Source organism: Aptenodytes patagonicus, chromosome 4, assembly GCF_965638725.1.
Source record: "Aptenodytes patagonicus chromosome 4, bAptPat1.pri.cur, whole genome shotgun sequence".
NCBI lineage: Eukaryota > Metazoa > Chordata > Aves > Sphenisciformes > Spheniscidae > Aptenodytes > Aptenodytes patagonicus.
In genome coordinates this window covers 52983702-52997166 of record NC_134952.1, presented here as the reverse complement: position 1 = coordinate 52997166, position 13465 = coordinate 52983702, and the positions used below count along the sequence as shown (strand labels likewise).

At 36.7% G+C, this 13465-nt stretch overlaps 1 protein-coding gene across 7 annotated transcripts in view; it reads right to left on the bottom strand.

Annotated features, from left to right (window-relative positions):
• Positions 1 to 13465, bottom strand: part of CCSER1 (coiled-coil serine rich protein 1) — a 755676-nt gene that overhangs the window by 447128 nt on the left and 295083 nt on the right. For all 7 annotated transcript variants that reach the window (XM_076336760.1, XM_076336758.1, XM_076336763.1 and 4 more), the window contains exon 7: positions 4906 to 5116. In XM_076336760.1, the coding sequence (XP_076192875.1) occupies positions 4906 to 5116 (211 nt within the window). The remainder of the gene's footprint in view (positions 1 to 4905; positions 5117 to 13465) is intronic.

Genomic DNA, 13465 nt, shown 5'->3' with positions numbered 1-13465 from the left:
GGGCATGCACTGAATAATTTATATTCCAAATTACACAAACATACAGGCAACATACCTTAATTTTCTAGATTAGCAACCAGTAAGGTCACTTCTGATAGCCCCATAAAAATATCTAGAAGTAGAATTACGTAGTTGATAATCTATATATTTCATAAAGAATACAGGGAAAATGTGACCTGTAGAAATAAGCCTAAATGTGGGTAAGATTTTCTTTTTACTGGGACATTCAGTAAAATTAATCAACAAGCTCAAGAGAAAAAGTTTGAACAAAAACCCATTACCACTGACTAAATGGATTCCTTCCCAAAATAGCTGTATTTTTTCACTATGTTTATTTCAGCATAAAGACCCTCTCTTGCCAGGCACAAAACAAAACCGTAAGAGTTTTCCTCATATGTCTGCCTGAAATGTTCTACCAACGATTTCAACAAAGGCAAAGACCTTAAATGTCCTCTCAGTTAGCCAGCCTTAGACATTGCCTCAGTTATGTATAATTCAAACCATAAAAAAGTTAATAGATGGAAATAATTTCAGTCTCATCTGGAAGAGTACAGGAAAGCCCATATATTGTTTGGGAAAGAGGCATTATATATTCGTTATTGTTGATAGCAATAAGTGAGGAACAAGCTACAATCTAATTTTTAGAAGCTCATTGATTATATGCAATCAATTAGTGGCCAGAAATGTAATAAAACATAGAAAGTATAGCACAGCACATGGAGGAGAAAAGACGACACAGATTCTGTGTTGAAGGCCAGTTCAGAGCAGAAAGGCCTGTCTGAAGTCAGAAAGTCAAGAATCCATTTCTTAGGAGAGGGCGAACCTACCAATTTCATCCAACTCCCCATTTTCTTGTTTTGGTTTGGTTTGGTTTTTTGTTAATGAGAGGAGTTACTACTGAGAAAAAGGTCGACACCAAGTAGACTTTGCGGAAAAAAAAAGTTCAATAAACATCAGTGAGATGGGGAGAAAAGGGAGACTAAGAACTATTTGTAATTCACAGACAGACTACACGACATCTTGTATGGTCTTACATGCTTAAGTGGCTTTTATCAAGCTGCCTGTGCTGCTCATCTCTGGTAATGCTTTTTCATGAAACTGTGCAGCCCACAAGTCTTGGTTACTCCATTTATTGCAGATTTGTCTGTCAGAAATGGAACATGAGAAAAAGCTGCTTAACAGATTCAGACACACTTTCTGGACCGATTTCTAGTGGATCACTGAGATTCCTCACGTGCCAGGGTACTCCAGACTATCTTCAGCTTTGTTCAATGAGGTTCTCAAAACATTAGTGGACAATCTGCCTTCTGAGACTTGCACGGCCAAAGCTATAAAGAATTATTAGTAGACATTTTCAAGGCTTTTTCACTGAAAGTGAAATGGTAACTAATTCTCTTAATTGAATGATCATTCATTAGTCTTTTACTAAATACATTACCTAATAACATTCTCAATCTTGCAAGTTACTGCCATGTCTTCAATTTCCCTTTTCATGATAAGACTAATAACAAGCTAAACTCACAACTTTATAAATCTGCAGCACAGTACAGCATATTGTATGCAGTTTTTCCATTTAAATTCTTCAATTACAAGTAACTGAAAAAAAAACCCAACATATTGTACTAGCTAGTATTACATTTTGGCAGATCATAATTAAATTGTTCCTTAGAAGCAGTGCTCGGTGCTTAAGAAGAAGGATTATATTGAATAACTGGGCTAATATTTTAACTCAATTAACATGTTATTTTTCAATAAAGAGGTGTACACTACTGTAATTTCTTCTTCTATGGGTAACATCAGCTATAAAACAGAAATACTGCAGCTTTTTTTCTGATAACTCATGTGCAATTTTCCCCATGTAGATTGTATGCTTTGTACATTTTTTAAAGTGGATAAAAACATGTGACATATTATTATTTTTATAAATAAATATACTTATTTTGTACTGTTATAGGCATAAAATATTTCACTTCTATACCATATAAGCCTGCCAGAGACTATGTTTGACTACATCTAAAAGCACATGAGCGTTCCATGGTAAGGAAAGAATTTTTCTTTTATGTCTTTTAATTCTGTACTGTTGCGAGTTTGATTTATAATATTGGTTGGGGCAGAAGTGATTTTTGGATGAAGAAATTACATCTAGTTACAACGGAAGTAGGGTACCTTCACCATGGAAACTGCCTGCCAAATATGCTCAGATGACTTATTTATCAGATTCTTCAACACATTCTTTCAATTTGATGGAATTATATTTTCCTGGAATCTTTCACTAATAATTTAAAAGTGACATACATTTATAAATGTCTGTATTTCTGAAGATAATCAAGTTGTGTCATTCCAATATCAATTTGTAATATATTTCAAGGTCGTCATCTCTGTGGTTGTTCAGACTAGCTACTTATGTTCTTTTGAATCATATTCCGGGTTTGGTTTAATTCCTAATATTTTAATGTGTTTTAAAGACTGTTTGTGAATATTTTGTTGTTACTGCTCTGTCACTCTCCTGCAATTATACCAGGGATGATGCCCACTATATAGCGGACGGGTTTGTTAACTCTTTATGGAGATATGAAAACTGTGTAGTTTAACAATGACCTTGAAAAGTAATTTTTTGTTTCAGGAATTAGTATGTGTCTTTATATCAGTAGAACTGGAATATTGCACTACATATCAAACAGCTATTTCCCAGATGGGGCTACTAAAAAGTACACTCCCATACCATTGTACAGCATTCTCCGTATCTTTTCTATCACTGATATTATACAAGTCACTCATTAAAAAACAAAATACAAATAACAACTCAAAGTAGCAAAAGTTTTCGATAATCATCAGATTGGTCATTTCATTCTAGCTACGTAAGAGTTTTGTTTAGCTGTGTACTAGAACAGTGTGTACTACTACTAGGATATTCCATCTCAAAGGTGCTGAAAAACAGGGAGGTAAATTACAGCACACATATATTATATATGCCTCGCATATAACATCCAACTGTAGAATTAGAAAAAGGCCATTTTGATTTCATCAGGAAGGCAAGACAAAAAGAAAAGGACAGAATCACACTGTGTTACAGTCAGATGGGGAAATGGAAATTATATGGTACAAAGGAACAAGTAAGTAAAAGACTGAATGATTAAGATGAAGAAATAGAATCAATGTGAGTTATACAAGGAGGTATTAGTAACTGGACATGAAATTCCAGTGAGTCGCATGAAATACCTTGTGTTCCTTTTGTGGAGATCACCTGGTGAATGTTTTTAAAGATTAAGTACTATAAGGTACAACATATCTCCATATAGAAAATCACAGTAGATTCTTACACAAGTTTAATGGAACTTGGTAAGTTAAAAATAAAATTCTTACGCTTACCATCATGGTAAGAAAGAACTTTTCTGAGCAAAACATAGAATTATTCACACTAGAAGCAACAGAGCATGCTGCCAATGTTACCAGCTGAATGTTACAACTGCTATGTCATGTAATATTATAAGTCTTATTATTTATTTCCATATATAATAGGGTTACAAATCCTTCTCAGTGGACAAGAACCTTTAAATTGACTCTATATTCTGACATTATATAAGCAGGAACTGATGGAGAATTAATGATTTCAATTTTGGATTCGGCAAAACAGAAGTCCATTAAGAAGCCAAATAGCATACATAAAGCTTCTAGTGAACTGAAGGAAACTGGAAGGCATGAGGCTTGCCATCCAGCAAAAACATGCTATTCAGGAGGACTAATGGATAACTATCATGGCTAAACCTTTGACAAACCTTCTCAGACAGGACAACAATTGTTTGAAGTTAAATACAGATGATCAAGAAGTGAGCAGTAAAAAACCCAAACTTGCCAAAGCCTTATTTTGGTATCTAAATATCTCAGTTAAGTGACTAGTACTTCATCATATGATGAAGTTGCAACAAGGGAAATTCTGATTAAATCTCAGGGAAAAAAATTACAATGATGTAGTAAAATATTGGAATGGTTGCCCAGAGATGATGTGGAAACCCCATTAAGGTACCAAAAAATTGAGTGGACAAGGACCTGAGCAACCTGTTCTAAGTTGGCCTTGCTTTGAGTAGAGGGGTTGGACCTCCAGAGAGCCCTCCGAACTTGTTATTCTGTAATTCCATGAACTATATAGATAAAAACCAAATGAAAAAAATTATCTTTCTTGTAGATCTCAAAGAAGATGCACGCTGCAGTTCACTAACACGAAGATGAAAGCTTGTCAAAAACGTACCTGAGCCAAAGCTCCACAGCTGGAAAATGTCAAAAAAAAACCCCAACCCAATAATAATTTGATTTCTTCTAAAATCCTAAATGGTACTGTATGCAAAAGAAAATTTTCAAAGCAACACCAGCAGTCCATGGGGGAAGCAGGAGAATACAGCAGGACAGGACAAGCCAGGACTCTTGACATTGTTAGAATGGCCTAAGAAATCTGATTTCAGCCATCATTTACAAACTCAACCTTTAATTTTAGTAGTTACTTAAGAGAACATTTTTTTTCTTTGCATCTCTCCTCTGAATAAATTGCATACGACTTCATACTGATTAACAAACATAGTAAGAAAACGGAAAAGCTCTAAAATATTAGAGGAAAACAATACAATTTATTTTGATCTAAAGCAGTTCATCTTCCCTGCCCCCTCTTTGGTAAAAGCTCAAGAGAAGCTTTATACTCTGCACACCTGGATGGCAGTATCAGTTAAATTCTGCTATAGTACAAACTTTCTGACCTCCACCATGTTGAGGCACTACTATTTATACTTCTGCATCAATTCTGTATATTCAAGACATACTAAAAGACATCAAGTCCATAAACTTTTCTGACCCTTTTCTGCTGCTTAGCTCATTAATGCTGAAAGCTATAAATTTAACAAATGAGTCGGTGATTACCTCTTGAAGAACCCTCTTCATTTTCAGAAGCAATGTCTTTACAGCTGTGCAGTCTTGCAGCATCAATCTGAAGGGCAAAGATTCAATGCCTCCACCTTCTTCCAGACCAGTAAAAGGCCACTCCACAGACGGGCTGCCAGCCAGCTGGCTAACACGAGGGTACCTGGCTTCTCCTTGGTCTACCTCCTTCGACAGCTTCAGAGACAGGTTCCTTACAAGAGAAAACAGAAAGATCAACACTGAAATATGAAAAAGAACTCAATAATATTTGGCTTTTAGTTTCTGCGAGTTTGAAGACACATCACACGTTCACTTTTTGAGCCTGCTAGCATGAATGGCCTTTATAATGTACGTATAGCCATATGGTGTTAACAATAAAATATGCATTTACAAATGTACCATTTTCTACAGGAATTGAAACCATGCTCTATCCCACGCCCTTCAAAAGAAAGCCATTTTCTTAAAACAAAATATCCGATGGGCAAAACTGCTATGGGTCCATTTTATTTCAGTTCAGCTTTATGAAAAAATGAATCTGCCATTCACTTTCAAAAGCTAAATCATATTCTTCCATATGCTTTGACTTAGAACTCAAAAAGAAAACTGCCAAAGAAAATACCCCCTTCTCGGCTGGCCCAGTGACATAAGATGAACCTGCTATTCTATAAAATGGAATTTGAAATTTAATTAATCTGTACTCACTCTGAAGTTTAGTTACTATTGAAGCTATTTAAGCAGAACATGAAACAAAACAACATTAAGTTGTAGTTGAGAATCCATTAAAGACAATAGAAAGATTCAGAAAGATTTTGATAGAGTTTGGAGGTAACGGAATACTATTATTTTGCTGCATGCATACTATATTCCTTTAATATCAGAGCAAGATATCTATGACTTTGCCATGCTGGAGCAAGTCCAGCGAAGACCAACAAGATGGTGAGGGAGCTGGAGGGCACAATAAATAAGGAGAGGCTAAGAGAGCCAGCTTTCCTCAGTCTTCCAAAGAGAAGGCGAAAGGAATCTCTGACCAGTGCAATGTGCCCACTGGGAGGGTGCAGAGATGATGGAGCCAGGCTATCCTTAGGGATGCACAGCAATAGGATGAAAGGCAATGGACAGAAACTGGAATACAAGAAATTGTGACCAGATGTAAGAACTTACTTTATTTACTCACTTATTACCACGAGGGTGGTCAAAGAAAGGAACAGGGGGCTCAGAGATGCTATGGGACACACAACCTTGGAGATATTCACAACATGATGGGGCAAGCCCCTGAGTAACCTGCTCTAATTGGACCTGCTTTGAGCAAAGGCTTGGAACAGAGACCTGCAGAGGTCCCTTCCCACCTGTGTGCTTCTATGATCTAGAGGTCAAAGATTTAATCAGCAGGAATCAGCCACAATCAGCCAAAAGTTTAATAGCAGAAAAATAATTTAAATAGAGATTACTTTACATTTTGGTGGAACAGAACGTAACTAAAAACACTAAGGATTTTTCTGGCATTCATAACTTCAATGTTGCACCTATTTTCTCTTTGACCAGCAGGGAAAAAGGACAAATCTGAATGGAGAATAAATCTGAGAATGTGGCTGCACTGTGCAATAGTGGTATATTAATTACTACTAAATTACAAAAGTGTTGTAACAGCAATGCATGACATCCATATTCATACTAAATTAATTCACTACAATTAAAGATGGTAGCATAAGTGGTGAAGAAAATGACAATTATTATTGATTTAATGTATAGTTCCAATTTTCTGTTCCATTTGAATTTTCATGCAACACAAAACTGACTCTGAATTTTAAGCATGGCCATATTTTGGAAGTACAAAGAATATTTTTCCACATGAAATTTTCCTTAGTTAACTTTGGTTTCATAGGAACCACATACAAAAAGGGATTAATGTGATTTCTCAAGACAAGCGATTCCCCATGCCATACTAACAAATTGGAAATGAGGCTACTAAAATTATCTTTTATGGATGGTTCATTTTTGTGTTTTGCAAGCTATGTAATGTGCAGTAGGGACAACGTGTTACATCAAGAAATGCACCACAGAGATCACAGATATGGACAGATGCTTATGATGGCCAATGGGACTAAAATTTTCTAATCCAGGCTTTTCAAGACTCTCATAAAACAATGAAATTAGTCTGTTTTAATTTTTAAATACATTGAAACAACTTTGTGAGGAGACTATTTTGCATCCTTTAAAATAATAATCTGAGGTGGATGGTAAAGGTGCTTTTGACTGAAAGATATTAAGCCACTGCTGATTCATAGCCTTTATTAAAGAAGCCTCAGGTATAAGTCATGCAAAGAAAAAACAACTTTTAACTGAAGTTTCATAACATAGGCCACTTTTAAGTGTTTATAAAAGAATCCATTTTCAAACTATTGGAACCTACATTTGAGTAAGATTTATGTAGCCGGAAAAGCACATTATTTAAATTAAGTCAGATGAAACAAGGTCCTCTTTTTTCCTGCCCAGTGCCTACAGGATTCCTTAGAATATTCTGCATGTTCATTTTGCAAGTCCCACTAAAGTTTCATCTTCCTCATGCTCCTGAAGAGGCATCTTATGTGGGTAACATCCTGACACTGAGAAAGGACCAACTTAAGAAGTAATGCCTCCCAGGAGGAGTCTTTTACAGCACATTATCAGGGAGAAGAACCTGTCATCAACAGCAATTCCTTGCTGCCCCAGTGATGAGGAAACAAGCAGTACTCCTGAAGAACTACCATCCTCTCTTACACGGAAGAGACACAGTGTTTATTAATAAGCTACAAATGTACTGAAAATACAGCAAATCTTAATTTCAACTGAAGAAAATACCTTCAATGACTTCAGTGGGCTTTATGTTGACATCACACTGCTCAACACACAAAATTACCGTCTTTCCAAATACAGAACTAATGAAAAGGACCATAATAATATATCACCACTCACAGTCACAAGAGTTTAAAATCTAACTCAATTGCTACTGGAAAATGGTGACTCAGAGTAGGTACACAGTGAGCATTCAGATCATATAGTACCTCTGAACTATCTGAAGAGAATATAACTGATCTGTGACAGAAAAACTCTTCGCTGTCTGATACAACTCCTTCTACTCACTGCAGGAAAAAGCTCATTTTAAATTATTCCAGAACTGATATTTCATCAAGTTCATTATTAACAATGCCCAGGTAGTCTATTACAGTATTATTATGGTAATCCACTGCAATTCATCTCAAAGCAGCAGTAGAGATTTAGCAAGGAAAAAAAAAAAGTTCTTACTAAAATTAGAAGTTTCCCTTACTAATAAAGCACCCCTTAGCCTCTGAAATTGGAGAAGGGGCTGGTTCTTTGACTGGTAGTGCAGGAACTCCTTACAGATGGCCGGCCCTCTCCACCTTCCAAAGATGTGTTTATTGTAATAAAAACTTTTCACAGGCAAATATTATCTATGACAAACTTCTGAAACTGTGGATAAAAAGCCTCGAAAGGTCTATTTTAATGACTAAAGACAATGTATTTCATTTAAATGACAATATTAATTCTATAATATTGTCAACATAAAATATTTCAGAAAAGTAATTTGGTCACTTTTAAATATACGGCTCCTGTCTGACCTCTAAATTTGCCTGACACACACACACACACTTAGGCTATGTCCCTACTTTAATAAAACCATACCTGAAAATGTTCCTGGGCACTGGAACTCAGTCAGTGTTAAAGCACTTCTGAAATGGCTTGACTCATTTAGTCAAGTAACGCAGCTATTACTCTTTCAAGCAATTCCCTGGCATGGTTTGGTTGTCAGTACAGGCAAATTGCATGGGACTGCTCCATTCTGGAGGATGCCAGTGGTGCAGATGCACACTAAAGAACCATCCCATGTAGATGTCACCTCAAATCTCTGAGCATGGCTATGGAGCCGTGAAGCTCCGAGCTTGAGATGTGAAACCCAGCCAGGCTCCTAGGCAAGAGAAGAGCCAGCCTGTTTCAAAAGGTCTGAGATGAACTGTGGATGCAGTGGCAAATCACAGCTGAGAAGAATGGTTGGAAGCTGCTCTTAATTTTCTCCCAGGTATTACAGACTTCACTTCCCAGATAACAAGTGGTTCTCATGTTCTGTTTGATGAAGATCAGACAAAGTCTGACAGATGGCATACTTAAAACTCTGCCCAGTCCTCTAGATCAATGTCATAGGGAAACAGGGTCATTCAAGTTGCTCAAGTGGTATCAGCCTAAAGCCTGTGGAATACTGTACAGCTGCATGTTACATCTAAGGGGACCACAAATGACAACAGAGAAAAGCAAGCTTAAAGTCAGTAGAATTACTGTCATCATAAGGTCTGAAAATCCACAGAAAATATGTTACAAATTTGTAAATTTGTAAGTAGGGTGAAAACCTGTACAACTTGATGGTACTTTGGGCCTACTGGCTTGTTTCCTTTTTATCTGGTCATATCCACTGAACACCATGAATATATTTCCTCATTTCTAATGGATACAAAAATCAGAAGCTACAATATCCACATTTAGCAAACTGGTAGTGCCATTAAGACAGAGTTCTATTTCAAAAGCAATCTTTATTGAAATAGTGAGATAGCATTAAAATAATCAATCACTGACTTTTAGCATTTTAACAGCCTCCATAAATCCAATGCAACTGCATGTTAACTGAGGAAGAGACACAATTGTGCAGCTTCTTTCAAAGCTTCTTTCCCTTAAGAAGGTAGAACAACTTTCTTATTCCAAAGCATCTTTAAAGGGTTTTACTGGGGGGGGGAGGGGAAGGACCCAAAGATTTGCGACTTGAGCTAGTTTGAGTTATTCTTCCCTTCTTACTAATCCTCAGATCAATGATTTGAAGAGCTTATGGTAATTTGAACTTCACTTACATAAAAATCCCCAGATTATGTGGCATTTAATCTTCTTAGGTTTCACCAGCAGTGCTCAAGACGTTGCTATAGCAGAATTAGCCTAAACTAATACAATTGGTCCCACAGAGTCCGCACTTGATACCAGCTTAACAGAAGAGAACCCACGTAACGCTGTGGGCATCAGGTACCTTCTTTCTTCCCTGAGGGCATATCTTCTAAAGCAGGGACTTAGAAAAAGCCTTAAATCCCTTATTTTCAGTGTTTGAGTGTGCAACTGTATGTGTATATATTCACATATAAATACATTATGTGTATATACAAATACACATTTTTATACATGTATAGTTATAAAATTCATACATACACTTGTATATAAATGCCTATAAATTTGATCTTCAGAAATATTTCAGCAACAAACCTCTCTTCTTTGTTCATAACTTGGCCCACCAGGAAACGTATGTCCTTTTACACTAGAAAAATATTATTAGCTCCATAGAGAGGTTATATCAGAAACGATCCTGAAATGCTCTTTCATACAAATCGGGATAGCCTTCAATCCACATTTTTTTTTCCCATCCAGAACTTTTTTTTTCTCTCACCAACAGCAAATAGCTGAAAGAGATCTTTTTTAAGAAAAATCACCAATTACTATTTTGAGAAAGGTCCCTTAGTTATCGACCATGTAAGACATCAAAGATTTTTAGAGAAAAATTTGCCTACCTCAAACACTTCCAAAATTCAGTTCAAAGCACTCTGTGGCTCTCTTACAATGATGTACATTACAGTCAATTGTTGCAATCATCCCAGACTGAATCTTAATCTCCGAGTAATCTCTTACTAATCTCACTTAGTAAGAGACATGTTCTATCCCAAACAGTTTACAACTGAAATATATGGACACATTTTGGAAAAAAGAAAGGCCTTTCCCCACATTTAGCAGAACTGAGGCACAGACTTTTAAAAGCATGTTCCTAAATATTTCAACAGGCATATCAAACAATTTACTGCTACTTGGCTAAATATTCTCAAGGTCTGGGCAAGGAGGATAAAAATTGCCAAATTCCTCACTCAGTTCTGAAAATGCAGCCTTTGCAATACTGAGAAGATAAAAAGGTAACCAGAACATAAACACTTGGCTAATTACCTGTATTAGCATTCTTTGGCATCAAAATTTATACCTCTCTCTGTCTCACACGATTTCTCAACGTTACTTTTAACAGAGAATGCTTCAAAAGTTATAGAGATGACATCTCAGAATATTAAACCACACCGTGTCATGAGGTACATACTGTTTGACATTTTACAGCTTTTAGAACTATGTATCATTTATTGGTAGTCTGATGCTATGATTTTTCAAGGTCAGCCTTTTAGAAAAACGATGTTTGGTATCTGTCACTATTAAACTATGCACCCACACACAAATGTGCACACAAAATCTAATGGCTAGTGCTGCTATAAGTTAAGAGACTGTCAGCCTTTTCCATTATAACCCTTTTTCTTTCAAAGGTTTATATCCCAGCCATAAAGATTTCCTTTGGGCTAGAACCTGGTGATCATGAAATATGGAATCAAATTTAAAAAAAAAAAAAAAAGGAAAAAAAAGCCCTCCATTTTTCAGCTGCTGGTAAAGTACAGCTGATAAGGGCACGTCAAGCATTTCTTTCCTTTCTCTAAATTCTACAGGAGTTAAGAGCTCTGTTTATATCCCCTGATCTAGCACACAAAAACACAATGCTTGAGATTTCAGTCGTCTTCTTCCTCCTGGAATCTATTAGGAAAATTTAAATGTGATACAAAGAAGGTAATATAACACCATACAGCGATCGGATAACATCCAGAAAATAGCTATTTGGAAAAGACCGGTGGGGCTTATTCAATTTCAAGTGGTAACAGTGCAGTAGTAAATAAAGCATTACAGACAAACCAGGAAAAGTAAATGAGGCTGGCTGGGCATTGAGAGGTCGGTAGAGTTTGAGTCTTTTTAATTTTTTTTTTTCCCAAAAAAATTCAGCAAGGGATCATTCTTGAAACTATTTTACAACTGGTATACAAAATATAAATTGCAGCTTAATCATGCACAAAAGCAAGCAGTATCTCACATTATATCTCTGGTCGGGATATAAACAAAAGAAGGCTTACCTTTTATTTGGACAAAGGATAAATCTACCTGCAGTCATTGCAGCCTTTGTAAACACTACGTACTTCTGACTGGACACTGCCTCAGCACAGCTAAAAGCTAAAGGCACTTCGTGTCCTCTCCAAATCTCACTCCAAATGCACTCCACGGAGCTGACCAACTCAGCTGACCCAGGACTAGAGCGACAAAATTCTGATCTACTCTATTAAAGAAGGCAGGCATTCAAGCATGCCCAGCAAACTTTATTGTATTGGGGGAAAGGAGAAAAATAAATCTGTTTTGCTGCTGTCACCTTCTAGACCAAAACAACATTTCTCCTCACCTTTGCTCTCTGCTCTAAATGCCTGAGTCTTGTTTTTTGAAATTGTGCAAATGGAACATAAAAACTTTCAAGTTCATATGAGGAGAAAAAATGTTAAAAAAAGCTGGAAAATCACGATGGATATTGGATATGATGACTGCCTTCCAAGAAGCACAAGAAGTGCATTCCTTTCATTCAGCTACCAAACCAGTTTCCCTTACTTAAAAACAAACTGCCAAATACTTCCTACTACAGGTCAGCATTTTTTGCTACCAAGTCTTTTCAAAATTCTGCTCAAAATGATGTATATTTCAAATGCAAAAAAAAAGTTTTAAAGCATTTTCTGTGCCTGGTAAGAAGCTACAGAACTATCAGCATAGGCTTCAGCGGGAAGATAGGTATGTTGACAGGTAAGGTTAAATTCCCTAAAAGACAAAAGGACAGCAGGGTTTGCAATAAATATTTGCTTAGTGCCTGGTAGAATTCACAGACATGAGTTCGACAGGTAAGATAGACTTCGAACGAGACCAGAAAATTAAGTGGAAAATTCATACACTTTATAAAGGAGACGAGCCACTCACTTAAGAGTCCTGCCTGACTTGATCTTTAAATATTTGGGAAGCACCTAACCACATTATTAGTGCATAAACCAAGACATTATCCTTTGATTAAGCTATTAACCGTTAAGAACACTTTTGTGAAGGAAGCAGGCAATTCATTATACCTTGTGTTGGCTGAGAGGTTCAACTGAGATGCATAACCGTCAGTTTTAAGGGCCTAATTAGTATTTACTAAAATACCCAAAGTGGAATACCTTCTGCACTCCGCTTGCTTTCCTTAACATCCCAACCCCTACCTGCCTTCATCCTGGGCAGGTGATTCAGGGAACTCTTCCTGGATTGGGTCCAATTACAGAAATGTCCTGGCTGCAGACCATGCCAGGGCTTGAGAACAGATACAGAGATCTAAATAATAATCCTATGGGTTATCATGCTATAGTCACACACATTCCTCCACTAACAAAAATGCGCGTGCCTACAGGACTGGATGGCAGCTGAATGCCAGGGACTAGAAGGAAGAGGACTAAAAGGTCAGGGGAGCGGAGCAGTTAGACTTAAGTGATGCCTGGTATGACAACTAGGTAGTTAAAACTCTGTGAGGGTTCAGAAAATTCCAACTAGTAGTCCTAAAATTTATCATTAGCTCTGTACATTTTCACATAGTCCCCAAAATAATCAGTAATTACAA